General features: G+C 39.3%; 1 protein-coding gene across 3 annotated transcripts; it reads left to right on the top strand.

The window, feature by feature from the left end:
• The first annotated feature begins 229 nt into the window (after nucleotides 1-229).
• SEPTIN10 (septin 10) lies at nucleotides 230-26,187 on the top strand. 3 transcript variants are annotated; one of them, XM_072933205.1, is made up of 10 exons: nucleotides 230-2,307; nucleotides 5,798-5,915; nucleotides 6,604-6,799; nucleotides 8,263-8,449; nucleotides 12,031-12,192; nucleotides 13,671-13,767; nucleotides 14,294-14,456; nucleotides 21,510-21,654; nucleotides 24,014-24,202; nucleotides 25,208-26,187. In XM_072933205.1, the coding sequence occupies exons 1-10, from the start codon at nucleotides 940-942 to the stop codon at nucleotides 25,406-25,408; spliced, it is 2,826 nt and encodes a 941-aa protein (XP_072789306.1). In that variant the 5' UTR covers nucleotides 230-939; the 3' UTR covers nucleotides 25,409-26,187. The 3 variants fall into 3 exon arrangements, with proteins under 3 accessions (XP_072789306.1, XP_030135228.4, XP_030135234.4); XM_030279368.4 differs by having other exon boundaries at nucleotides 24,424-25,350; XM_030279374.4 differs by lacking the exons at nucleotides 21,510-21,654; nucleotides 25,208-26,187 and having other exon boundaries at nucleotides 24,014-24,140.
• The last annotated feature ends 229 nt before the right edge of the window (nucleotides 26,188-26,416 follow it).

Here is a 26,416-nt window from a genome sequence, read left to right as displayed (position 1 = left end):
ACTGAGGTGTTCTTCTGACATAGCAACTTGTTTGCTGATAGTTTATAATACCAGTCAATAATGTAAGAGTAAAGCATTTGCACTTTTCTTTCCCCCACTCACCTCACTAATCCTAGTAGATCCACTAACACAGGTTTACGATCCCAAAGCCTGCTTTTAGAGAGAAAGGAGCACAGCTTTTAAACACCCCAGTGTTTCTCAACCCACCCACTGCCTCCCATTTCAGCACCGAGGGCCCGGCTGAAGCAACAGCTCCCAGAGCCCTGTTGACCCGCTGGGCTCACTGACTACACCGAGCTGGGAGTTAATGCAAGATACTCAGGACCCTTCTGGCCAGAGTCCACGAGTGTCGATGAGCACCCACTCGTACCTGCCTCACCTTCTGTGCTACACCTGAGGGCACTTTGGTCCGTGCATCCACCTCCCAGACCTCCTGCTCCCCGGCCTTATCCAAACACATTGGACTTTGGCCTGAGCTTGAATGATGATTTCAGGGATTTCTCCTCATGCTCTTCCTCCTCAGCGTCACCACGAAAGGAGGGCGTGTTGTGGATGATCTGAGTCCTGAAGCGGATCTTATTAAGCCGAGGCTTCATCCGTCCGCTGCCAGATGCTTTCCTGGTCATCTCCTTGCCTTTGCCCGGCATCGCTGCCCCATCGGTACCTTCAGCTTCCTCCCCAGCGCCGTGATGGTGGTGGGAGAGTCGGTAGTTCATGAGATTTGATGGCAACACCTTGGAGAGCCTCCAGCGCCCGCTCCCATTGCCAGCATTCCCTTCCTCTTCCTCCTCCTCCTCCAGGGCCCCCACGAGGTTCCGCATGTCCCCCGAGGTGCCCTGTTGCAGGTACTGCGCAGCCTTGCGCCCGCTGTAATCGCGGATGTCCACGTCGGCGTCGTAGGCTCCCACCAGCAGCTTCACGACCTCGGCGTGGCCGTGCATGGCGGCGATGTGCAGCGCCGTGTGCCCGCCGCTCGTGCGGGCGTTGATGTCCACGGGCAGCCCGTGCCGCTGGGCGAAGTTGACCAGCGTGGCCAGCAGCTCCTGCCGCCCGTGCTTGGCGGCCCAGTGCAGCACGGTGAAGCCGGTGATAAAGTCCCGCTTGCAAAGCAGGGCCGGCTCGCAGCTCAGCAGCCCCTCCAAGCTCTCCCACCGCCCGTCCGAGGCCGATAGCATCCAGGCGTGCTCCAGGGGGTCCAGTGCCACGGAGCCGGTGGTGCTCCCCTCTTCCTCGGCGGAGGACGAGGCCACCGAGGCGCTGTCCGAGTCGCGGCCGCGGCCCCCGCCGGGGAGGGCGCCGCGTTTCAGCTGGGGAGAGCTGCCCCGCGCCGCCTCCCGCAGGCTCCGCCGGCCGCCGCCCTGCGCCGCCGCCCCGGCCGCTCCCTCCTCATCCGTCGCCGGGGGCCGCCCCGGGCCCGTCGCTATCGCGGTCTCCTCGCCTCCGCCGCCGCCTTCGCCGCGCCCGGGCGGTGGCTCCCGCCGGGAGCCCCTCCGCTGGCTTCCAGCCACCGCCGGGCTCGGCTGGGGCGGCTCGCCCCGCTGCCCCGGGGGCTGCGGGCGGCTGCCGGCATCCTCGCCTGTTGCCGGCGGCGTCTCCTCAGCGCCAGCCCGCGGGGAGGGCGGCGGGCTCAGCTGCTTCGCGCTGCTCTCCGCCGCCGGCTCCTGCTCCCCGGGGGTCGGAGGGGCGGCGGCGGGGGGCTCGGGGACGCAGTACCGGCGGCGGAGGTGCACGTACTTGACGCCGGTGCCGGGCTCCTGGCGCACGGTGGCCACTGCGTTGACCAGCTCCTTGAAGCGATGCCGGACGGCGGCGCGGCGGGAGGGCTCCGCGGGGTTCAGCCAGTCCCGGAAATGCTCCAGCAGCTCCGCGTTGCGCGCCCGCCCGCCCCGCGCCGCCAGGAACCGCACCACTGACTCCTGCTGCAGCTCCGCCGGCTCCGCCATCGCCGCCGCTACCCCATCGCGCCGCGGCGCTCCTGCTACTGCCGCCGCTGGTGATGGTGGTGGCAGTGGTGGTGCGGGCGCGGTAGAGCCGCCGCTGCCCGAGCCCCTCCTCCCGGCGGCAGCATGCCCGGCAATCACGGCCGCGGCGGCGGCACCGCGCCGCCCTCCGGCCGGGAGGCGCCCGCCAACAGTGCCCGCCCCCGGCGGCGGAGCCGCGGCCGCGGCCCCTCCCCGCGCTCCTCCCCGCCGCGTGGCTCTCCCCTTCGGCGGCAGTTTTGGTTGCGTCCTTCTCTCCCGGCTCTACTCCATCCTTGTGTGTCTCTCTGGCGGGGCTATGGCCGCTTCCGATGCCGACGGGCACCTGGTAAGTTCCCTCCGCGGTGCGGGGAGCAGCCCCTGTGCCGGGGGTGAGCCCGGCGCGGCTGAGGGGACGGAGGGGTCCGGCAGCGCCGGTACTGCGAGGGGAAGGACGGTGGTGGTTGCACCGTGCGAAGAGATGGAAGTACCGCCTGTAGCTCGCTGCCCTCGCTGCGGGGCTTGGGCGCTGCCCCCGGTCCGTGCCGGGCGCCGGTGAGGGCCGCGTCAGGGTGGGGGTCGGGTTAGCGGGGGGATGAGGGCTCCTTCCTCACGCCGTCTAGTTCCCAGAGCTGCCAGGCTTTTAGAACTTGTTACAGAAACTTGTTTTCAGATGTCACTGTTCGTAGCGCTCCCGTGGCGCATCGCGTATTTCAGGTAATAAGTTGAATCTCGTCTACTGAAGAGTTACTTCTGTGTGATGGCAAAGCTGTCAGCTTTATGTTCTGAAGACATTGAACCCATCCACACGACGGTGCTGGAGCCTAGTTCCTATGCCTGTAGATAGTAGTGGAAAACTCGGGGCTCGGGAAGAGTCAGATTTGGGGTGCCCATGGGATGTTAATGGGACACCGCATCCTTCCCAGGACCTCCGCGTATCCGCCTGGGGCTGGCGGGTCCCTCACTCCCTGCATAATCACATACTCGTTACGGTTTTCTTCGAGTTTTGGAGGGCAAATTTCAGTCACGTCTGCAAATCCAGTAGCAAGCTAGTTTCTTGCTTAGACTGCTAGTCTCGTTCTGCCGAAGTTTATGCAAAGTAATGGATGTAGTCTGACACAGCATTTGCTTTGGTACATCATGGCGTTGTGCAGTTTTGGTCAAAAATATGTGGTAAATTTAAAAGATTACTTTTTTTTTTCAAGTTTCTTTCTGAAAGAAATAATAATTTTTAAATGTTACACCATCTCAGGCTATGGTTTTTTTTCATGCTGTTTTAATGGGCAAGTCAACTTTATATAAACCAAAATATTTGATTAAATCATAGAATCTTAGAATAGTTTGGGTTGGAAGGGATCTCAAAAAGATTGGTTCCAACCGTCTTGCTCTGGGCAGGGACAGTTTTCATTAGACCATGCTGCTCAGAGCCCCATCCAATGTAACGAATCTGGAGAAATCCAGACACATTAGTTATGCCACCAGCCATTAAAAATGGGGTTGAGGGAAGGAATGAGCTGTGAGTTAGGTGATATTTAGGTGATCTCAATTAGGTGATCAATGAGCTGATACTTCTTTTAGAAGTGGTAAGAATGCAGATACCATATGGTCAATTTTGTGGACTTAATTTTTTTGCTTATTTGTTAGACAATAGCAGAGAGACAAACGCCCAATGTCCTTGGAAAATGTCAGAAGGAAAAATGTGGGCTACTGCTTTTCTATTATGAGAATGCTTCAGTTGCTGTCAGGTGGAATAGGTTTAGACAGTGATTCTTCTGTAAGGAAGGAAGGTGTTGTCCTGCAAGAGGGCTTGCTGCTTGGTAAGCAGCAGCAATTTACACACTGAGACAAGCTACCTCCATTTCTTTATTCTTTTTGTGCAAAGTGGGGTGCTAGATGGTAACCCACAAAATGCTAGCTGCCCAGTCATCAAAACTACGTTTATAGGTTTTGGCAAACAAGGAGATCAAGCATCATTGGCTACTAGTTGCATAATTTGCTTAATTAATGTTCTACCTTCTGTTGGTTAGTGATACTCTCGATTGTCATGCTATTTAGTCCACATTCACAGTTTTTATCTTCTTTTGAGTTGGTGGGTTTCTTGAGTTAGTGGTCTGTGAGTTGGTGGTCACAATCTCCTCCTGCTAAAATTTCCTTGGAGTTGAGTCAGTTGATTTCAGCATAGTTGCTGAGTTGGCTTTGTTAGTTTCTTCCTTATATTGGGTGTTCTGCCAAATGTCCTTGTGGCCTGTAAATTTTAATTTTTTTGTGTCCACTCTCATTAGCACATCCTTCTCCCCAGGCTTTGTTAACCTCCTCCAGGCCTGAGATCATCGAGGCATGTCAAGCCCTAAGCCTTAACAAGGCAATTCTGCTGACAAAATAATTTATCTTTCTAACATCTGCACATCAGGAAATACATTTATTTCTGTGAGGGTTTTTTTTTGGTTGGAGAGTTACAAATGGCAGTGCAGAGGTTGGGATTTAGGCTGGTGACATGAAGGTGAAAGGCCTCCCTTCTTCAGTCACGCTGAGCCACTTGCACTGGCTTTTGGTGTGGAGGCTGAATGGTTGTGTTAGAGAACTGTCTTATCCTGGTGGCAGTAGAGGTGCTTTGAGTATCAGACTGAGTTCTTAGATGTGCTGCAGCCACTCTGCAGCCGCTGGTCTTTAAATGGACAGGAAACTGACAGGTCTCAGTGTTTCTCAGCACATTTTAATAGTAATTTTCTTCTGGTAGAATGACTGGAGAAATTTAGTTTTCTGACATGCTTTGAATATACATTTTTTTAATAACCGAAAGATGTAATATTTTCTCTTTAAATTGTTCACTTTGCATATGCATTTTCCCTCATATTAGTCTAAAATGGAATTATCTAATTAGAGGAATGTAAAATGAGAGTTGGTGCAGTTAGTGCAGTGCAGTCTGTAAGTCCATACAAGCCAAGTCCTGTATGCAAATAAAGAAGAGGGTGGGTATATGCCATGAGGACTATCCATATCCTTTTAGCTACTAGAATTCTGAGACTTGCTATGCATACCTATTAGAAAAGGTGTCACTTTAATGGACTTTTAAGTGTTAAATTAAAAAATTTCCTGCTGTTGACCATGTGCATGTTCACAGGAAACAATAACGGTTTCCAATTCCATGTGAATTGGAAATATAAGAGAAAGAATAGCATGGACCTGTCACCATTTCTACTTCTGATATGTAATGTTTGTTTAAAAACACAGTTCATTTGTATGGATCAAGATATTTCCTTTTAGCCTTATGCATTTTAGTGTGCTCACTGCCTTAATGTCATGATTCTAGGTTGCTAGCTGATGTTTGAAAAGGAATGTGCACCTTTAGATATTTCTAATGAAACAGATGTAATGCTATCTCAGAGTTCTAAAATAAAATGAGTGTAGATAATGTTTTAGTTGACATAAATAGCAATTTTAGTTCCAGCTTCTCAGAATGAGTTCTGTTCTGTAACGTACACCTTCCTCTGATTATGCTTTCTATTTTGAATTCTGATGCTTAGATTTTTTTTAGTACTTTTGCCTATTTTCTAAGAGCAAAACAACTGTGGTCCATTTTCTCCCTACAATTTTCAGTTTACATTTTCAGTTGGACTTGTCTACTTTATTTCATTCACGTTTCATAAGGTTGTTTGCTTTGTGTTTTTTGGTTTTTTTTTTTTTTCCTCAAATAATGGAATAAAGTTCATTTGTCAGGTCTTTTTCTTTCAGATTTGGCTTTTCCTCATTGTGTGTGAAATCATAATGAATGAGTTCTAGCTTTCTAGTGGAATTTTTATTGCCTTGTTAACTGATATTTTGAAATTATTTTTCTGTAGCAAAATGTTGGCTGTCGAACTTTGTCCTTGTCTGCGCATGTTGGGTTTGATAGCTTACCTGACCAACTGATTAAGAAATCCATCAAGCATGGCTTCTGCTTCAACATTCTTTGCATTGGTGAGTAGTATCTGGATGCCTAAAGGCTTTAGTGGTATACCCATCTTAGGAAGTGACTGGAATTTAAATCCAGTTGTGGTGTTAAACAGTTCTTTAATGTTAAGCATGAACTGTAATTCCACCCCTTCTCCCAGCTTTTTTATTTGGGTTTGTATGTAGCATTTTCATAAACAATGTGAAGACCAAAAAATGTTGAAAATGTATGCCAGTCATTTATTCATTTATCAGCAGTCTTTTGGATTTTTTTGAGTAAATGGGGCTTACACCTGTAACAAAGAGCTTCAGATGAAAATAATTCTAAAATTCCGAGGTGCTGTTACTGAAGTGTTTCTATACTTATCAAATGTTTTGCTCAATATTTTACCTTTATTCTTAAAAGATGTTTGTTGAATCTCTGGTTTCACAGCTAGCCACTTAACTTTTAAAAATCTGTAGGAAGTTAATTCAGACTTCTAAAGAAACCAGAGTGTCCAGACACTGTTCTGCTCATTACTCATTTGCTGATAATTTACCCTTGTATTTAGGATGAAAAAAATAATGAAAGTATATTAAGTGTTCACTAAAGGAATGCACAAATGCACAGTTTTACACAGAAAAATCAGCTGAGTTTTTGCGTACACTTTCTGTGATTATGATGTATTTATTTGATGTGAAAAGTGTCTTCTCCTACCCTTCTGTTTAACTTTAGGGGAAACTGGAATTGGGAAATCAGCCTTGGTGAGCAGTTTGTTTAACACTGATTTTAAGGACTCTCCATCAACACATTTTCTGTCAAGTGTGCGACTTAGAGCCCAGACTTTTGAACTCCAAGAAAGTAATGTTCTTTTGAAGCTGACAGTTGTAAAAACAGTGGGATTTGGTGACCAGGTGAACAAAGCAGATACGTAAGTACCCTCTTGTCACTATGTTATGCTGAAGTTTTGATCTTAAGTGCAAGTTGATTTTTCTTTGGGCTTTGCAGTAAGTGGTTGTCTTACATGAATTCCAAATAGATGGTTAACTGTTTTCCCTGTGTGCCAAAGTAAACACATTATTCTTCTCTTGTAAGAAATTATAATTCAGATGAACTCTGCTCCTTTATTTATGAAATCTTTTCTTTCTTAATCTTTTATAAACGTCTGTACATGCAGTAGTTTCTTTTGGGATGGAGAAAAGCAGGGAGTTCAATGGGCGAGTTTTTAAACAGTCAAGCACATTATAAAGTACTGTAGATTATATAGATTGGATCTGCAGGGTTTTTAACAATTTGATTGTAACTTGTTGAAGACATTAAACTGGAAGTAACATCATGTGGATTACCAAAGGTCTTTGTTTTTTGTGTCAGTCAGCCTAGTCAGAAGCTGCAGAGGCAGCACATTGGTGTCTTTCAGAACTTTTTTTGAGTCTCTGCTTTCATGAATTTTTTACAGGACTGAACTGTCTCAGCAGATTTTGTTTCTTTCAACTTAATTGTAAAGAATTTATGCAATGTGAGTACCTAAATGGTGGTACTCGTATAATAAAAGGTTAGAGAGTCGCATTAATATTATCATGCCAGCTGTGGCTTATGATGTGACCGGATAATAGCTGCTGCTGGTGAATTGGATGAAGGAGATGCAAGTAGATACTAGTATAGCTATTAGAGGTTTTGATGTGTGGTATGGGAGGTGCCTTTTTGTTGTTTTGATTTTGTGTGTAACCTGCTTCTGGATTTTGATAGCATTTGATCTGGTTTGTAAACTTCGTGGAGCAGAAAAAATGTTAGGGTCCTCCCTAAGCACTGCTTCTACATCTAGCAAAACTTTCTTTTTGAAAGCACATTAGAATTTGGTTTTAAGTCGATAAATTATACTTAAACTATACTTAGTATAAATTGGATTTTTATTCTCTAACATTTCTCATTTTAGTTTTTGTCTGTTGTTTAAGAGCTCTCTCATGTACTGTGCTTCAGAAGATAAAGTTCATCCCGTTTCTTGATACTGTTAGTCGCATATTCTTTCTTTTCTTGTATTGTACCTAAGAGATTGTTGTATCTTCCTTATATTTAAGAATTCTGCATTTGCACAACTTAATTGCAAAAATTTAAAAGCATTACTTGGGAAGTTTGGTTATAATCATAATTAACTCTATGTAGTTTTTTTCACTAATGGTAGCTAGGATATATTTTGTTTGTATTAGATGCACAATTCTTTTTTGAGTTACTTTTCAGCAATAAGGATTAGTCTGTACATGTAATTTTCTGCCCTACTTGAGCAGCCTTTTGACATTTAAAGCAAAAATCTGCAGAACAATACAAGAGAATTCCCTTCTTAGTCTGTCTCTGTTTATGAGTAGCTAATATCTGGTTGTTAAATTTTATTTCCTACAGCTATCAGCCAATAGTGGATTATGTAGATGCACAATTTGAAGCCTATCTCGAGGAAGAACTGAAAGTTATACGTTCTTTATTTAGCTACCATGATACTCGCATCCATGTCTGCCTCTATTTCATTTCACCTACAGCCCGTTCTCTAAAAACCATAGATTTGTTAACTATGAGAAGCCTAGACAGTAAGGTAAGACTTGGAGACAGTTCCAAGAATTTGTCTTACTTTCTAAAGCATCTTGTAGTTTTTAGGTCCACTACCATCTTTCAGTTCTATATTGATGCATTTGGTTTTGTAATGTTTTTTTGCTGCTGATATACTTTAAGTTCAGAATAAATGGCCTCTGCAAGTAGCTTGCAGTTCATAACTGGTTTATTTACAAATCAAAAAGAGAGAGACATATAGCAAGAACACTGAAAAAAGAAGCTCAACAAAGTTAAAAAAATACTAAAAAAAGTAGAACCACACCAACTTTGCTTTTATTAAACCGTAAACATTGTAGTGAGATTGGATAGGGTAACCTTCCATAAGTGCTGTGCTATTTCTAATTAAGATTGTTTCCAGTTTTGGGACTGCTGGAAAGTTGGCATATAAAAAGCTCTGCAACACTGTGGAGATCTTCGTTATAGATAACTGAAGAGGCATGAAGAGCCATGAACAGAACACCCTGCCGATGTGGCTTTTTCTGTGATAAGCTGCAGTAGTGTTTTAACATACTGATTTGTTTAGAAGCTTTAAAGTGACAGTTTCTAGTGAAATTACTTGCATTTCCTAAATCCTTAACTTTCTTACCGTAATAGGGCTGTGTGAAGCTAAATGTTTAACCTATTTTAAGAAACCTGATATTATTTGGATTTAATTTGTTGAAATGTTGAAAATTTTGAAAACTTAAATGCATTTGCTGTGCTTTTTGCCTTTTTCTTTGTGCTGTACTAGAGCCCCTCCTGCTAAATTTTCTTCCTGCATTTTCTTCTGAGAAAGAAGAAAAAAACAAACTTCTGAGAAGTTTTTCCAAGATAGCAAGGATCAAGTTGGCTGTCTAGTCCACATTTGTGGTTGATAAGCACATTTGGAATTTTTGTTAGTTTGTTCGTTTGATTCTGAACTTCTCAATAGCAGAGGAGGGAAGGTATGGTGGTACAAAGTAGGGGAGAGCACATTTCTGTGTGCTATGTTGTTGGTTTCTGAGTTGTGCCTTCTCTTTACTGAACTTCCTTTAAAACAGTGTTTCTTTCAAAAGAAAAGGATATAGACTTCAAATTCCAGCATCCTAAAAAAATGTTTCCATCAGGATAAAGCAAAAGTAATTCTGCTTTGGGGAATTTTGGCTTCTAGCCACCTACTGCAAAAATTTTTAATTCTGCTTTGGCAGAGAGAGCATAAACCACATGTAACTCTGGTGTTTTATCCCTTTGCAATGGATTCTTTCTGATCTTACTACAGAAATATCCATGTACACACAGAAAGAGTTATATGCTTTAACTGTAGTTTTGTTTCCATCTTGTTGTGGAGTATATTAGTGGTGCTTTTAGTACTGCATTCTTCTAGTGGCAATTAAGAACTTGAAACTTCCCAGGATGTGGGGAGTCCCTGGGTGTATTCGCTGAGTACAGGATTCCATAAAGAGAAGATGGTGAAGCCACATGCATCCATCAAATGTGTAAATCTATGTCAAAAGCTGTCTTGAGTTTCTTCCTAAACCCACTGCAGTGTACACTGTGTGCTCTTGTTACAGTCTGCTGCTACAAAACAATAGCAGATTATACATGCTCAGAGGTAGAGAGGGTTCTTGGAATAGATTAGGTTCATCCTGTACTCTGCAGGCCTTGAATAAAAAGACAGAGTATCTATGGTCAATTTATTTTTCTCTATTATGAATTGGATGACTAGCTAAGAATTTGGACTCTAGCATTTAGATACTGGAAAATATTCTAGTTTGCTTACGATGGCATTACTACAGACCAGCCAGGTTTCATTCACAGACAAAGGGGATGTTTTCCTCTACTCTTTCTTGCTGGAAATAGTGATTATTCAGCTAAGAGCTCTGCAATTCTAATTCCGTCTCACAGAGTTGTATGCAGGTTATGGTTAAGTCAGTAAAATATCATGGAGATTTAGTTTGGTTTTTTTCCCTTCAGAAAGAATCTTCAGAAATTTTGATACTGATTCACAGAGGTACACTTAAATCAGCCTGCTCCTGCAACCAGCAATGATTTCAATTACATTTATTTCTTTTCCTTCTTTGTTGCTTATTTAAAACCAGTGTTAATTTTATGCTTTTCAATTTTTGTGCAATTGTGGTGATTTAATGTCAATGTTGATAGCTGTACTCTCAGTTTCTGATGATTTTGCATTTTACTCTTCTTGGTAGACTTTCTCTGCTATTTGTTTTCTGTTTTCGAAGAAATTTTCTCTTAATTACTGAGTGCTTGAAAAGCGTTCACATTGAAAAGACAACTTTCATGTTGAAGAAGAGTAGAGGTTAATTTAATTCTGAGGACTCTGTGTTCCATCCATTTTTAGACCTATACTGGAGAAAACCTGCGTTGTTGTCCCTCCGCTAATTTGATTTGAAGGTGTGAATTACTCCTAGTGCAACAGATTGTTTATACAATTCTAAATGAGTTCAATTATTAGAAAAATATATTCCATAATTTTATTTGAATTTAGATATTTTACCCCATATATGCTTAGATCATGTATGATGCAAAATTAAGGACTAGCATCAGGTAATCCTGGAAGTCATACTTCAGAGCTGGCTTGCTTCTTTTTATTTGGGACATACTGTTTAAGATGGAAGTCTTATTTGAAAAATAACCATTTTGAATCTGTTCTTGATATTTAGGCATTTCCAGTCAGGCAGAATATTCAGAAGAATAGAAAGTGTATATGTTGTTTTGTTTTTTTTTCTTTTCCTCTCCTTCCTTTTTGCATCTGTGATAAAGGAACTCTGTAAAACACTTCATCTTCTGAAATCCGTAAGAGTTATTTATGTCGTTTTTTCAAAATATTTGGATATTCATTATTTCCATATAGTTCCATTTGGGCATTCATTATTTCCATTTAGTTCTGAAAAATGTGTATGTTGGGAGTGGTGATAGTATTTGTAAGAAAAAATTGGCATCTATTGCTTCCAAGTTACTGCCATCACTATTTTAGGAAATAGGGCAATTTAATAGAACTGAATTCCGTGTTCTGAATAATTAGTTTAAAGACTGGTAAGCAAAAAGCTTTAGCCTTTGTTATTTCTCCGCTCATGTCAGATACTGGAGAAACTGTGCTGCAGTGGTGAGGTGAAGATGATGTAGCTGAAAGGACCCCAAGGAAGAGGCTTGGGGTAGGCAGGGTTTGGTAGCCAGCTTCCTTTTCTTTCTGTATTTAGACTGCCAGCTTTCATTTAACACCTGAGCCATGTCCCCTGCTGCTATAAACTAAACAATCTGACTTTTTTAACAGAGATAGAAATACTTAATGGCATTTAGTCAATAAATAGGCATTGCTTGCATTCGAGTACTTTGCTCTATGATACCTCCTTCCTTGTTCTTAGAATCAATTTTAAGGGAGTATATTAAATAATTGGTTGCTAGTTAGTTAAATGATGCCCATGAGAATATTTTTCATTGTTTGTCAAAATTTGATATCAATTGATGGAAAGGTTTGGACTGCGGAGGAAGTTTTAAACAGCTCATTAAAAACCAATTCTATTTACAAAAAGTTGCCACCTCAAAATTGAAGTCTCACTCATTTCATATAATTTATGTCATTCATAGGTGAACATTATACCAGTTATAGGCAAAGCGGACAGCATTTCTAAAGCTGAGCTACAAGAGTTCAAGAAGAAAATAATGAGTGAATTGGTAAGCAATGGCATCCAGATATACCAGTTTCCTACTGATGATGAAACTGTTTCTGAGATTAATACCATCACAAATGTAAGTAAATGACAAAAATATTGATATTTCAGTACTAAAACATCATTCTCTAATGCTAATTAATGTCACTGCTACCACCATTGTCTTTAAGTTTGTAAGTTTGCATGTCACGAGTTTGTTTTTTCTTCTCCTTAGAAAGCTCTTATTTGTTGGTTTTTTTTTTTCCCTACTTGCAAATCTTCTTGCTCCTCTGCTGTTGATACCTGTTGATACCAGAAAAGAGGTTCTCATGCATAAATGATTTTTCTAATACCTGGTTAATTAATACAAAATTACTATTATAGATGGCGAGATTGACTTTGCTCTTTTTCTCAACAGATACAATTTTACATCTGGTAGCGAAGATATTTAGGTGCCTCATGTCTACAATAACAAGTCTTACACTTGCTTTTTTTCTTTTATTTAGCAATTTCTTTTGAAATTAGGACAGATTTTCTCTGGGGATAAAGAAGTCAGATGTAACTCTGGCTTATTTTCCGTCGTCCTTTCCGACTGTCTCAGGGGTAGCTGCCAGCTCTCAGCTAAGGCTGTGAAGCTAGATGGCTTTGCCTTGAGCACTCTGTATTTGCTGCTCGCTTGCATGTGTTTGTAGGTACACATGACCATGTTTGTGTGTAGGGGGGGAACAGGAGCCAGGATGCTGGAACCCATGGCTGTGCATTCCCAACCTATGTTTCCTGGCCAGGGAGTGAGAATGTGCAGCTGTCCATCAGTAGCAGGTCCTTTTGCTGTGGGGAAATGTGGTGGTTTGTTACTTACCACTTCCATGCTCTGCTAGTGATTTATTTTCCAGGTAATGGTGTTTCTTTATTTGGTCAGCTGTTGTGGGTCAGCACACAGGCATTCAGTGCCCAGCCTATCTTTGTGCCAAGCCCACAGCAGTAACCACAGCACAGGTTCCAACATGTGATTGTCATGTGTTACTGGGATATGAGCACTGAATGTGAGGCCTATGTTCTAGAGCAGTTTTCTGTTTGGGGCTGACATTTCCTAGTGCAGCTCAGGATGCAGTTGGCTGCCTTTGCCATTGGGACAGACCTGCTGACTCAGGAACAACCTACTGTTCACCAAGTCATTGCCCCCATGTCTTATTCTGCAAAGTGCCCTTCCAGACAGTTGGCCCCCAGCATGTACTGGGGCATGGGCTTATTCCTGCTGACATGCAGGACTTAGCACTGCTCTCATTTCTGCTTCATGAGGTGCCTATTGGCCCATTTCTCCAGCCTGTTGAGGTTCCCCTGAGTTGTCAATGCACCCATCTGGATCTGTCAGCTGCTCCTTCTGCTTCTATTGTAGTTTGAGTTTTTTATCAGTAGATACTGCCTGGCTGCTGATCCCCTAGGGGTGATACCTGGTTTTAAACTTCCTGTTGGCTTTTTCTGAAATTGTGTTTTCTTCCCTAATTTATTTCTGAAGTGTTTTTATGTTTTTATATGAGAGCGCTGACAGATAAGACTTAATTGGTACCACTCCTACAGGGTTATTTGCCATTTGCTGTGGTAGGAAGTATGGAGAAGGTGAAAATTGGAGACAAAATGGTGAGAGCTCGTCAATATCCTTGGGGCATTGTAAAAGGTAAAAGAATTCTTAAAAGTATTTTTAGAGATTTTTGCTGTTGTTGAAGTATAAAATTCACCAATAATAAAAGGGGCTATTTCACTGATGCCAGCCGGATTATATTTTGTATCAACAGTATAAGGAATTTAGCAATTAATACTTGAGGCATGCACTAACTTGTAGTTTCATCCACACTGATACATTCTTGGGATTAAGGTATGAGTTGGTGTGTGTAGTATTTGGGCTGGTTAGGATAGTGGCAGTACTTCTAGCACTACCAAATTTCAAACATTTGTGGTTGTCAGTAAAGAGGGTTAACAGGGAGAGAAATGTGGTGGTGTTCAGTTCAATCAGGAAATCAGGACAGTTGAAATATGTTCACCAGTACTTACAGGACTTCAGTGTGTATATTAGAAATTATAAGGAATAAACAACCTTTTCCTAGAAGTATATTTAGTGAACAAAGTAAGTTATGATGTTTAAAAAGTATTTTGACCATTTTGCTACTTCTGCATAATAATCAAATCTTCTTTTTACTGATTAGTGGAAAATGAGAACCACTGTGACACTATAAAGCTTCGCAGGATGCTTTGCACAAATATGGAAGACTTAAAGGAGAAGACTCGTGAATATTATGAGTCGTACAGACGCTGCAGGCTGGAAAAGTTGGGTTGCAGAGACCTTGGCCCCGAGAACAAACCAGTCAGGTAAAGGACTTGGTGTGCAGTGCTTGCTTTCAGCATCCATTCACTTCACATCATCCAAGTGCAGAGCAGCTTTGATCCATAAAATAAGTTTTCTAAAAAGGAAAGAATATTTTTTTAATTGAAGGATGTAGCTGTTCATTCAGTTACCTTCATGGAGAAGTATATAGGTTGAAATGAGCATTCTTTTTAAAAACATGAAAGCCAGTTGTATTTCTGAAATCTTTCTCTTCTATGATACACCTGAGGATTTTAATTTTTCTCAGGAAGAATGTCTGTTTTTTTTAGATACTTGTGCTTTATGAACTTTTAAATTATTTTCATAATATATTAGTATTATGTTTTACTTTCTTTCTTAAGAATGTCTGATTATAAATAATAGTTTGGTTGGACTCCAGGTTCAGAAGGAACTGAAGCAAAAACTTTTACAAAATAAGTGGTTACACTGTTGACTTCCCACATTATCTGCCATAATAACAAATGTCTTAGCATTTTCAGGTTAAGAAATTTCTTGCTGGACTGTAGGGAGTTAAAAGAGTATTCCAAAGGAAAGTTAAGCTGAAGGTTATAGACACTCAGTTGTTTCATGTAGTGAAGCTGCTTTCTACAGGAAGGATTTAAAATTTTATATCTATTTTGTTTAATCATTTATTTCCAGTTCTCTCATCTCTCTCCTCCAGCTTCCTTTGTTTTTTGTTTGGTTTTTTTTTTTGTTTGTTTGTTTTTTTAATGCATGGGGCTGTACTTTTAACTGGTCAGAATCCTGCTGGGGAAGAGCTGATGCTTTATGAGTTGTTCAAGCCTTCATGGTTTAGTGAAGCACCGTTACTGTGTAATCATGGTGGGAAATACTGACTTAAACCCAGCATGAAAACAGAATAAGACGTTGCATTAAAACCAGTTTCTCATTGTTTGAATCGAGACACATTTGCAGATTAGTTCATTGAGGTGGTGTTGAGCTGACCTTGAATCAGTGGTCTCTTGACATTTCTCTTCACTTAACAAGAATGTAATACATCCTTTTCATAAAAAGAGAACCAAAGGTGAAAGAGGTTTAAAACCAACTGAAGTTAACCATAGCATTTTCATTTGGTTTACATTTAAGTTTAAGAACGTGTGTTAATAGCAGATGTCTTGTTATCCTTGTCTAGGGAAGATTTGTTCATGGCAATATTGACTCCAGTTCCTTCAGCTTTTCTGGAGCTCTGTTTCATGGTGTACAGCCATCTCAGGATAAGAGTTGAATTATAAAAACCAACATCCATAGAAGTGTTTTCTTCTACAAACAAAGGAATTATCTTTGTAAAACCCCTACACAGTTTGTGTTTTGTAAACAGCCTGAAGTGGCAGGTTCACATCAGAATGTCCCAGTATTTTACAGTTAAGAGCTCATTTAGAAGTTGTCTGCAACTTCTGTATATCCAAGTTTCTTGGATATACAGAAGAGCTGTGTTCTCTCTGGTGTGTAGATTTTACGCATGGCCCACCAGATGTCAGTTTTATTGAGAGAGTTTTGGCAAGAAGGTACACTTAGTAATTAGTTTTGGTAAATCAATTTTATTGAAAATGCCTTTTTTTTTGGAAGGATAAAAATAGATATCCCTTAAGAATCTAGAAAAATGAACTTTTTTCCCAGATTTACTGCAACAGGAAGAGAAAAGCAAGACTAGGATAGATGTGGTCCCACAGTAATGTGGCATCGTGAATGACGCTGATGTCTGAGAGAGAAGGTGTTTGGTGTTTTGAGAGACATTTTATGATACTATAAAAAAGGAAGAGAATTTAGAGGATGTGCATGGAGTGTAATTAACAGATTAATGCAGCCTTACCCATAAGATGTTTTATCAAGTTCTGAGGAAACAATAAAAAGTGTCATCCTCAGCAATGTGATAGAAAATGTCTTTTTACATAGAGGAAGTTCAATGCTTCCAAGTTTGCTTGTACATAGAAAAAAAAAAATTAGATTTGGGACTATCCAGTTGTTTTGGGCAAAAATGTGTTTTAAATTGTCACCCTCTTTGTCCTTAAAGATGTTTGCAATATATTCATGCGGATTCTAAGAGCTGTAGTTTTAGACTATAATTAATATTGCATAGCAGTATTTGCCTGAAGATTAAAATTTCATGCTAGTTGTATGGATAATGATCAAAATGCATGTTGAGAATTCATATTTTGTGCCTGTGATGTAGCTGTCTACATATTAAATTTGATAATAACGTAAATTTAGAAAACCTTTGCTAGGCTTGAGTAATTGGCTGTTTGTAGCATTTGAACAGTGACACTTGAGTAGCAGAGTGCCTTGCCTTTTGGCATATTGGGAAGAAGCTGCCTGTGAAGTTCCTGCACTACCGTTTTGGATTTAGAAGTAGGATGGTAGTTTATTCATCCAAAATTGTATGCCACTGCAAGGCAAAACCAGTAATTCTTGGATGTCTAGCTACCTTAGGTTGTGGGCAGACATCTGTAAAGCCTTTCACTCTTCCTCGTGTGTAATAAACCACTTACGCTTTTACGTGTGTGTAAAAACCTGTTGGCAAGTTTTACTTTTTTTATGGGAGATGTGGAAAGAGATGGTTTCAGCATACGACAGAAAAATATATTTGCATGTTTATTACTGGGGCTGAGAAGGGAAAAGAAAGGTAGTCTGAAGTGACTGTCTTGTGCACACCTTTAAAAACACCTATTTCTGTATTTTTGGTGAAGCTATTTCATAATAACTTTTTGTTTGCAATTGCATTCTAAGAATTGCATTCTAAGAATGAAGTAATGAAGTAAATGGATAACAGAGTATTTAGAGTGTGGTTTATGCATTTTATGCAGTATTTGTTTGATATAAAATTCAGAAGTGAATTTTGTATAATTTTCTAATTTTTTGCTGCTTAAAATTGGCATTTGCATTTCTTTGTTGTTGAAAAGTAAATATAAGCTTTTGTGTGTGTCTGTGCAGATGGTCTGGTCCTGCCCTTTTGATGGTCCAATTATGTTTGTTAGGAACATGAATTCCTAGTCTCAGGTAATTCTCAGCAAGAGATACTTGCTGAGGTGTTTTGAGTGGTAAAATTTGGAATAGTTTGAAACAGAAATCTAGACATGAAGAGTGCTTCCAGGAAAACAAACTTCTAAAAATACATGCACACATACCTAGTTAGCCTAGGTGTTTGCAAGGGAGGAGAGGATTGCTAGTGTTTTGAAGTTGGACATTTTGTTAAGTCCATTTTTCAATTTAAGTTGTTGCCTATGGGCACATTTTTTGTTTTGAAAGAAGAAAACTGAAAGACCAAGGTCTGTTGAAAAAAGCTGAGGATTGACATTCAGGCCAGATGCTTATGTGTTTAGATTTGCTGATGTTAATAATTCTCTGGGTTAGCTGTTTTTCTGGCATTGTGATTACAATTTGTTCTCCATTATAATTGCAATTAATTGCAATTAAAGACTGTTGTAGCATAAGCATCTTGGTTTCTCATTCCTTGCTGGGATATTCAGGCCTTGCAGTTCTTGAACTTGTTCGTTTTTCAGTCTGTTTTGAAGATGATGACAGAAAACCAGGAAAGATTCAGTGACATGAAGAAGTTTATGTGTAGAGGAAGGTTGATGTGACTCTTGTCATGTCTAAGAAAAAAACCTGGTATTTGAAAGGCTGTTAGACCTTTTCCTTAAGAAGTCTTTGGCAATGGAGTTCATCTGACCAGCTGCAGACCTTTGCATTTGAGCTAAATATTTTAACCATCTTAGAATGAGATTGGACCACACCCAAAATACCTGGTTTTCTTGCCACTACTGAAAAATTGATAATTCTTTAGGTCTACCACATCCTTATTATTGCTCAATATCAACTGAGCTAGTCGACTGAATCAAAGCACAGTGCTAGAAATACCTGCCACTAGTTAACTTCTTTTTAGTTTTTTTGATATACCTAATTAATAGTCAAATGTTCTGCAAAAAGTTACAAGTGTTACTTTCAAATTTGAAAGCTTTTAAAAGTGTAATTGAATGAACTTTAAATACCTGTGTTGTTCAATGTGCACACTGTGTTCCGTTGAGAGTTAAATTCACTTCAGAGTCTTTATTTATGAACATAATGTGTCTAATTTGCAATTTTAGGCTTCCATGCTTTCAGTCTAATGCAGACAGAAAAAACTGTCACAGCTGTGCTGTGGTAGTGAAAGGCAGGTGGTAGTGCTGGTATGTATGATTAGTTTAGACTTTCTTCATAATCCCTTACTACAAAACCTCAGTAAGAATACATTATTTAAATAATTAGTTATGACATTTAAATTTTGTGTCCTTGTATAGAGTATTACATTCTGGATTTCTAAGCCAGAAAAATGAGAGTACCTGCTAAAAGAAAAGCAGTGAAAACTAGTCTTCAGAGAAACAAAAAATATTTTACTATGAGCAGTGAATGAAGTAATGTTGAAAGAACTGGCTTAAGATGGAGTGAACTGTTTTTCCTTCCTCCCCAAATCTCATTACACTTAAGAGTGTTTGGGTTATTGTGTTGCTGGTATGACATGCAGAAAAGGAAATTTTGGTTTAGTTCTGTCTTGGTGATTCCCAGAACAATTCAGGGGGAGGGGGTATTTCATGGAGTCATAGAATGGCTGGGATTGAAAGAGACCTCAAAGATGGTCTAGTTCCAACGCACTTGCCATGGATAGGAACACCTTCACCAGAGCAGATTGTTCAAAGCCCCATCCAGCCTGGCTTGAACACTTCCACACTTCCACTTGAACATGTACTAGCATCCACAACCACTTGCAAAATAAATGTAAAAAATACACTTTTATTTATCTTCTTCTTTTTATTTGTAGTATGATTATTTACTGAGTTAGTGTCTTCAGGTTAATATTTTACTAATTTCAACACAAAATTGCTTTTACCTGATAAAGTAACCTAGTCTGGGTCTAAAGATGTCCACACAAAGAAATGAAGGTGTGATTGTAACATGTTAACTTAGTCTAGCATTTGCTCTAGCAGCTTTATCATTCCCAAAGGCAGCATTTTATCTATCAGAACTGACAGTGTGTGCAGAAGCGTGTATAGTGTGAGATTGCTAGCAGTGGGAAAACCTGTGCTGTAGCATTATTGTCTAACTTAGAGATAGTGTGAATTAATGCATCTCTGTGAAAACCGTGCCCCCGTTTCTTGTGGATTTAGGGATTTAGAATTTCAGGGTGATCTAAGTTATTTCACAGCTGATTAAAAGCCCTCAAAACAAGCCCAAACACAAAAGGGTAATTGTTCTGAATTAATTTTGTTGCCATGTAGTGCTTGAATAAGACAGAAAAGGAGGAGTGCTCTTTGTTATCTTAAGAACATTGTCTGCATGTGCAATTTTAAGATGTTTTTTCTCTCTTTAGATGATATTTTGAATACAAATAAGAAACTTCAGGATTGAGAAACTTCACAGTCACCATAAATTTAAAGATAGAGCTGTTTAAGCGTAGTGTTGCTCTAAATAATTAACTCTTTAGGTTTTTTGGATAAGATTTTTTCATTTATAAATGGTTTAAATAGAAACAGTAAAAGACACGACAAAAACATAAGTGTGTATGTATATTAAAAATATAAATCAAAATGAAATACTTAATATACATACCTATTTATTTTACATGAGAGTGGAAGGTATGAGTTACCTGGCAAAGGACAGTAATTCATGTTAGCTGGGAAAGGGTGTCCAGTCAGCACTCAGGAAGCGCTAGAAGAGATGAAAAGTGTAAAGATCAGCTCCAGAAAAAAGGCTAGAATATTATCCATGGTTTTACCTGTTCTTAAGCCAAATGTCATAGAAGACAATGCTTTTGAGTTTCCAATAACCATGAAAACATCTCTGGTCCTCCAGTGCTCTCTGAAATCGTGTGACTTAGAGAGGTTTATGGTACATGTTTTGATGGAAGAACTTGTGTCATTAAGCAGGTTTTCTTTTCAAAAGAAGTTTGGTGTATGAAGCACATCTGTGTACAAGCTCCATTTGTATTTCTTGAAAAGCACAACATTTCCCACCAGTACTGCCTGGAAGTGGTAGTATAGGCTCTGAAAATGTCAAACCTCTAGTAGTTTATTCATATGAATAAATTACTAGCATCTTTTAAATTGCCATGATATGCTTTGACATGAAAGAAGTCTCTCAATTTCAAGAATCTGTTGTTTGGAGGGAAAAAAATTATCTTGTGTACTGAAAATAGAAGGGAGGCATAGATTTAAAAGTAAAGAAATGTTTGATTTACCTGCTGACTTGGTTTTTTTTGGTTTTTTTTGTTTTTTTTTTTTTTTTGTTTGTTTGTTTGTTTTTTCCAGAGATTTTCTCAATGATCTGAACTAATTTACTCCTCCTATATGGTTTCAAATATAAGTATAGTATATATGCAGTTTACTTACTTCTGGAAGAGAGGGTTCAGGAAAAAACAAGCAGTCTTGAAGTTTTGGCTGTTGCATGTTGGAAAGTAACCCTGTGTTTTGGATGTTACACTATTTAGGAAATTGAATTCATTCTATAGTAATATAATTCTGCTATATTTAAATTTTGACATTAAAAAAAGAGTGCTATATATCTTGAGGATCCTGTTATTTTCTTCCATTTTCATATAGGAACAACCAGCTTTTTGTTACATTAGTGCTCTAGATTAATTATTTTTGTATGGTCCTACTTGAAGATTGAGGTTTCAAAATGTGGACATTTTGGGAGATTTTTCTGGCAATTTCAGTGTCTTAGTAGTAAGCAACTTAAAGAAGAAGCTTATGCATGTTGGAGTCAGAAAGGTATAAATCAAGTCTTTAGAACATGAGATGCCTAAAATGTTGTATTTACTTTGAAATGTAAATTGCCGAGGAGCTGTTAGCATAAGTAATTTTACTCAGGGTTGTTTATGTAAATAAAAAAATAGAAAGATAAGATGCTTGCTTCTGTTTAGGTTTCTTCTTGAAGTTTTATGTTGGAAGCTGTAGAAATTAATATTTCAGATGAGTATTAATTGTTTAAATAATTTTCTAGATTGTTGGTTTTCCACACAGAATAAAGCAGCATGCTGCAGAGTTGCTTACATTTTTGAACTTCAGTCTACAGGAAGTCATTGAGACACAGAGGCTCGAGTTCTGCCTTGAAGTGGAAAGAAAAGAAGAGGAGATTAAGCAACGATTTGTGCAGAGAGTGAAGGAGAAAGCAGCAATGTTGGAAGAGGCAGAGCAACAAGCAAGCATGCCTGTCTGTCTTGAGTTTGTTTTCTGAGATTTGGAACAACTAAGTTCTTAACAAAATCACTGATTGATATTTATAATTTCCTAATATTTTGAGGACAGTAATGCTTTAAATCAAAGGCAGTTTGATTACACAAATTGATTGGATTAGCAGATTAATTAGACACCAGCAAACAAGAGAATATTTTATGAGGAGCAGCTGAGGGAGCTGGGGTTGTTTAGACTGAAGTAAAGAAGACTCAGGGGAGAGAGACTTTATTGCTCTCCACAACTACCTGAAAGGACTATAGTGAGTTTGGGGCTTGTATTTTCTCCCAAGTGCAAAGTGACAACAGGAGAGGAAGTGGACTTAAAGTTGTGTCAATGGGAAGTTTAGACTGGTTATTAGAAAAACATCTTCACTGAAAGGGTTGTTAAGTGTTGGAGAACAGGCTGCCCTGGGAAGTGGGGAGTCACCATGCCTGCAGCTATTTAAAATATGTGTAGATGTGGCACTTGGGGACATGGTTTAGTGGTGGACTTGTCAGTGCTGGATTCATGCTTGGACTTGATGATCTTAAAGGTCTTCCCCAGCGTACATGATTCTGTGATTCTATGAATGGATCTTGTTTTGGGAAGGCAGGAGCTTATGGTCTAGAGGCTTTAGTGGGTGTCTGGTAAGCATCTGTAGAGTAGGAGTTGATATGGTGAAGTAAGAGGCTGATGAATATAATGGCTGTGTTTCTTTGTCTTCTCTAGCAGTGTGCTGAGAAACATTGGTATGCCATAACAACACAGCAGGTGCTTTTTATGCATAGACTGCTCTGTAAAAACCAAGATTTTAGGAAAAAGTCTTTCCTGAGGCTTTTCAGAGTGGGCCATGTGGGTTTGCCCGACTTCCAGATTCAGCTATTAAATCTAAGCTTAGCCCTCATGCTGAGAGGTTTAAAAGTGTGTAAGTCTGATATTCTGTTGGTCTGTTTCAGTTCTGGTTTCAAAATCTCATCTATTTCCAGCTGCCTTAAGACTGTTTGAAAATATAGACTATATCTTGTCTCTGTTTTTGAAGATTTAGTCCTGTTAAGCTGGACTAGCAAGATAGGATCTCCTCATCTAGTTTCTGCCAGACTCTTATCATGGTCATGTGTATTTATATTCAAATACTGGTTTAATTGAAATTGGAAACCTGTGTATTTTTATGAATGTACTTTTCTGTATGTCAGTCCCCCAGCAAAGCTGTAGCAGGTTTTTTGAGGTGTTCAGGTGCATGTTTTAAATAAGAAGGCAGCTTAATATTTGTTTTCTGATTCTGTTAAGACCCCCATGCTACTTGTAGAAAAAAAAAATCAGATTTAGTCCTTCTCAATATGAAGCTGTCCAATTGGAAGAATGCTTAGCCACGTTCAAAGCAGGTTTAGCAAGATCTGACCTTTGATATTTTCATTGTATGATTTATACCAAGTGGTTTGTTAACTCTGCATATTGCAGAATCATGGATATTACTTTTCCAAGTTCCTGATGTGGGAAAGTGATCATGTAATCACTCCTAAAGAACATTTGTCATGTACTCTTACTGCTCTATTTGTATCTGGAAACTAAAGAAGACCAGGAATTTCTGTTGAATTTCAGATTTCTTTCACATCCTTCATTTAGAGGAGACTTGCAGGTGCACCTATAAAATTTGTCAGGTCTGCTGTGTACAGCAGGCATACTGTTACATTTATAGTCTTAGTTTCTTCTTTGCAAGGGCAGGATTCTACGAGAATTTGTTTGTGGGGAAATGAGAGATGAGGAAGGATGAAGGATCTCTTTTGTTGTCACATACAACTTTACAGTAGGTTTAAACTGGTTAAAATAGATCTGGAAACGAAAATGCATTAATATGTCAAAAAAACCCAATCAAAGAGCTGAAAAGTAGGTAGCTTCTTACAGCCCACCGGTAACTCCCCAACCAGACTAACTCTGTGTTACTTACTAATACTTAAATCTGATTAATATACACTTCCCCACTATATTCTACTTGAGTCATCTTGATTTAATCTGTCTGTTGAAAATAGGTTCATCTCTAAAGGCCTCCTTTTTTGCTACAATAAAGATACAGTAAAATGTAGTAGGGAATCGAGTATTCACTTAGTGCCTTCCATGTTTTCCACCTATACTTCGAGTGTAGTAGCCAGGATCATGAGAACAGTCTGATAAAAGTTTTTGTTTTTCTGTATTGCTGCTTTTTAATCTTAACAGTTTAGGAAAATAGCTGCAATTTCTAATGACCATTAACACAAGCTGACATGGGTTTTAGTGTTATTTTTCTGAGGGTTTTTGTATTGTAATATCACCACCTTGTGTTGCCAGTTGGAAATGTTATTTTTTGTGCTTTCTTTAAATAGGTACTGACTAAATTTGAACGTCTTACACTAATGCATCAAGAAGAGGAGCTGAAATTAGGGGAAGAGAAAAAACGTCTAGAAGATGAAATAGCTCAGTTTGTTGAAAAGAAGGCTATCACTGAATCGATTCAGTCACAAGTGTCTGTCTCTACCCCTGGTGTTAGTTTGAAGAAAAAAGGACTGCGAAAAGTAAGTGCTGGTACCAGTCATCACAGGGCAATGAGAAAGTTCTTCACATTCACTTTTATAACTCAAATTTCAGTAATCTTTTAGAAAAGACAGATGCTCCTGTTCTGTGATAAGAAGACAGAAGTGTATAAAATACCCTCATGCTTGGATTTACTTTTAGAGTAATTGCTATATGTTCTATGAGCATTGTTTTATCTTTCTTTTCTTTTTTTCCATGAAAGAACCAGGATTTTCAACTTGAAGTCCAATGCTTTCATATCAGAGATGAAGGAACTATGAATGATGGAGAGCAGAGCGAGAGGGAGAGTGAGAAGGAGGAGTTAGAGAGAGAAATTCACCCAGGAAATTTCAGGAATAGTATTTGATTGCAGCACTCAGGTTTTGAATGGTAGGGTATGTTAGGAGTTTTATGAAGTGGTCTAACTGCTGTTGGCCCATATTAGATGTGTCTTCCTAGTACAGGTTTTTGAGAGAAGAGATTGATAAAATTGGCTGTAAAAACACGAAATGCAGAATATGACCCAATAAAGATTTCACTTTCTCCCACCCCATACACTTCTTTCTTTCACTACTCTCAAAATAAAAACTTGAATAAATTGTGAAAACAGAGAAATACTTTCAAAAGTAGTGTCCAGAATAACATGCTCAACTGATTTATATTAAAAGCATTGAATTAAATATTAATATATTAAATGAAATTGACTTAAATGTTTTTCTCCTCCAAAACCAGATGTCAATTAACTTATTAATTTTCTTTCCTGATAATTTAAAAATTTACTGCAGATAACATTTTGTTAATTAATAGCTTCCTGCAGTTGAAAACAGATTTCTTGGTTATGAATTTATTTAGAACTACTATATTCTGAAGAACTGTAGAAGCTTACATTGGTGCACATATCTCTACAGATATCATCAAGCTTTGACATTTTTGGGGTGTATGCTAGAAGCCTAATTTGGACAAAGTTTATTGCATTTCAACTACTGTTATCAAATTCCATTTCCTAGATTCCTTTCTTTCTGGATTTGCATATGAAAGTGGAATTCTTGGTTACAGAAGTCATTATCTGCACTACTACGAGTAACTCCTCTGGTTTAGTTTTATTTCTTCAGAGTATGCTGCTAAATTTATATCCTTGCTGTGGTTTTTCAGTTCCAGCTTTATGTAGTACTGATGACAGAAGACACAACACTGGTAATTTCTCATGAGGAAGCAGTGATTCATGGTGTACTCTTGAAGGTATAGGAGTTCCAGTTTCTCTAATATCTCTTGTTGCTGTATTCTGCAAAAGAATCATTTTTAAGCATGGTCTGTATGCACACAGTGTGGTGGTTATTGTCATTGTTGTCACAGGGTTTCTGTTACAGCTCTGCCTTGATATATATTTGCCTTACATAAGTGTGGTCAGTTTGCTTTAATTTTAAATGCATTGTGCCAAAGAAGGTGTCTCTGCCACAAACAGTTCTATTCAGACTATGAACAGTGTAGTACAAAAGTATTCTGTGAATATATCCACTGCAAGCTTCCTGAAGAGTTCTTTTCAAATGGTATTGTTTATTAGTCCACTAAGTGTTATTTAATACAACTACTGACATATTTGAACCATCTACTGATTTTGCTGATAGATTTTTGCTTATAGGCTTTTATGTACAAGCAGTGTTCTAAATTTCAGATACAGTCTTTTTAATCAAAATTTACTGAGATATCTTTGCAATGCTGTACTGTTGCCGGATAGTTAATCTGGTATTACTAACTCAGTATGGAAAGTACCTATAGTTGATGGTTTTGAGTGTGGTATTTAGTTACAGTTGAAGATTTACAAAAACCCCAAGGTGGTTAAAACAAGTTCTAAGTGCTTTGTATGTTTTCAGTAGTCATGATAACTAATGGGAAACTATAAGAGGTACAGTTCTCTGGAGTTGTGTTGTTTGACTGTTTAAAAATTAAATACTAACTTGACAGAAATAAAATAGATTGGTTTTGCGTACGTATTGCTCTTGTTCTGCTTCTTGTCTCTCATATGTTATTAAAAAGGAGTAAGATTTCACATTTAACTGAAAAATATAAAGGTTTTACATCTGTTTTAAGTATCTTAAGTCATTTATGGATTGGAAAAAATAGATGATTTTTGTGAACTGTGCCAGAAGGGCAATGTGACTTGTGATACACTTGTCATATACCACTGTACTTACCATATAGTCATGGAACATCTCAAG

This window comes from Taeniopygia guttata, chromosome 1 (assembly GCF_048771995.1).
Source record: "Taeniopygia guttata chromosome 1, bTaeGut7.mat, whole genome shotgun sequence".
NCBI lineage: Eukaryota > Metazoa > Chordata > Aves > Passeriformes > Estrildidae > Taeniopygia > Taeniopygia guttata.
Note: the sequence above shows the minus strand (reverse complement) of the source record. Positions and strands in the feature narration are given on the sequence as shown.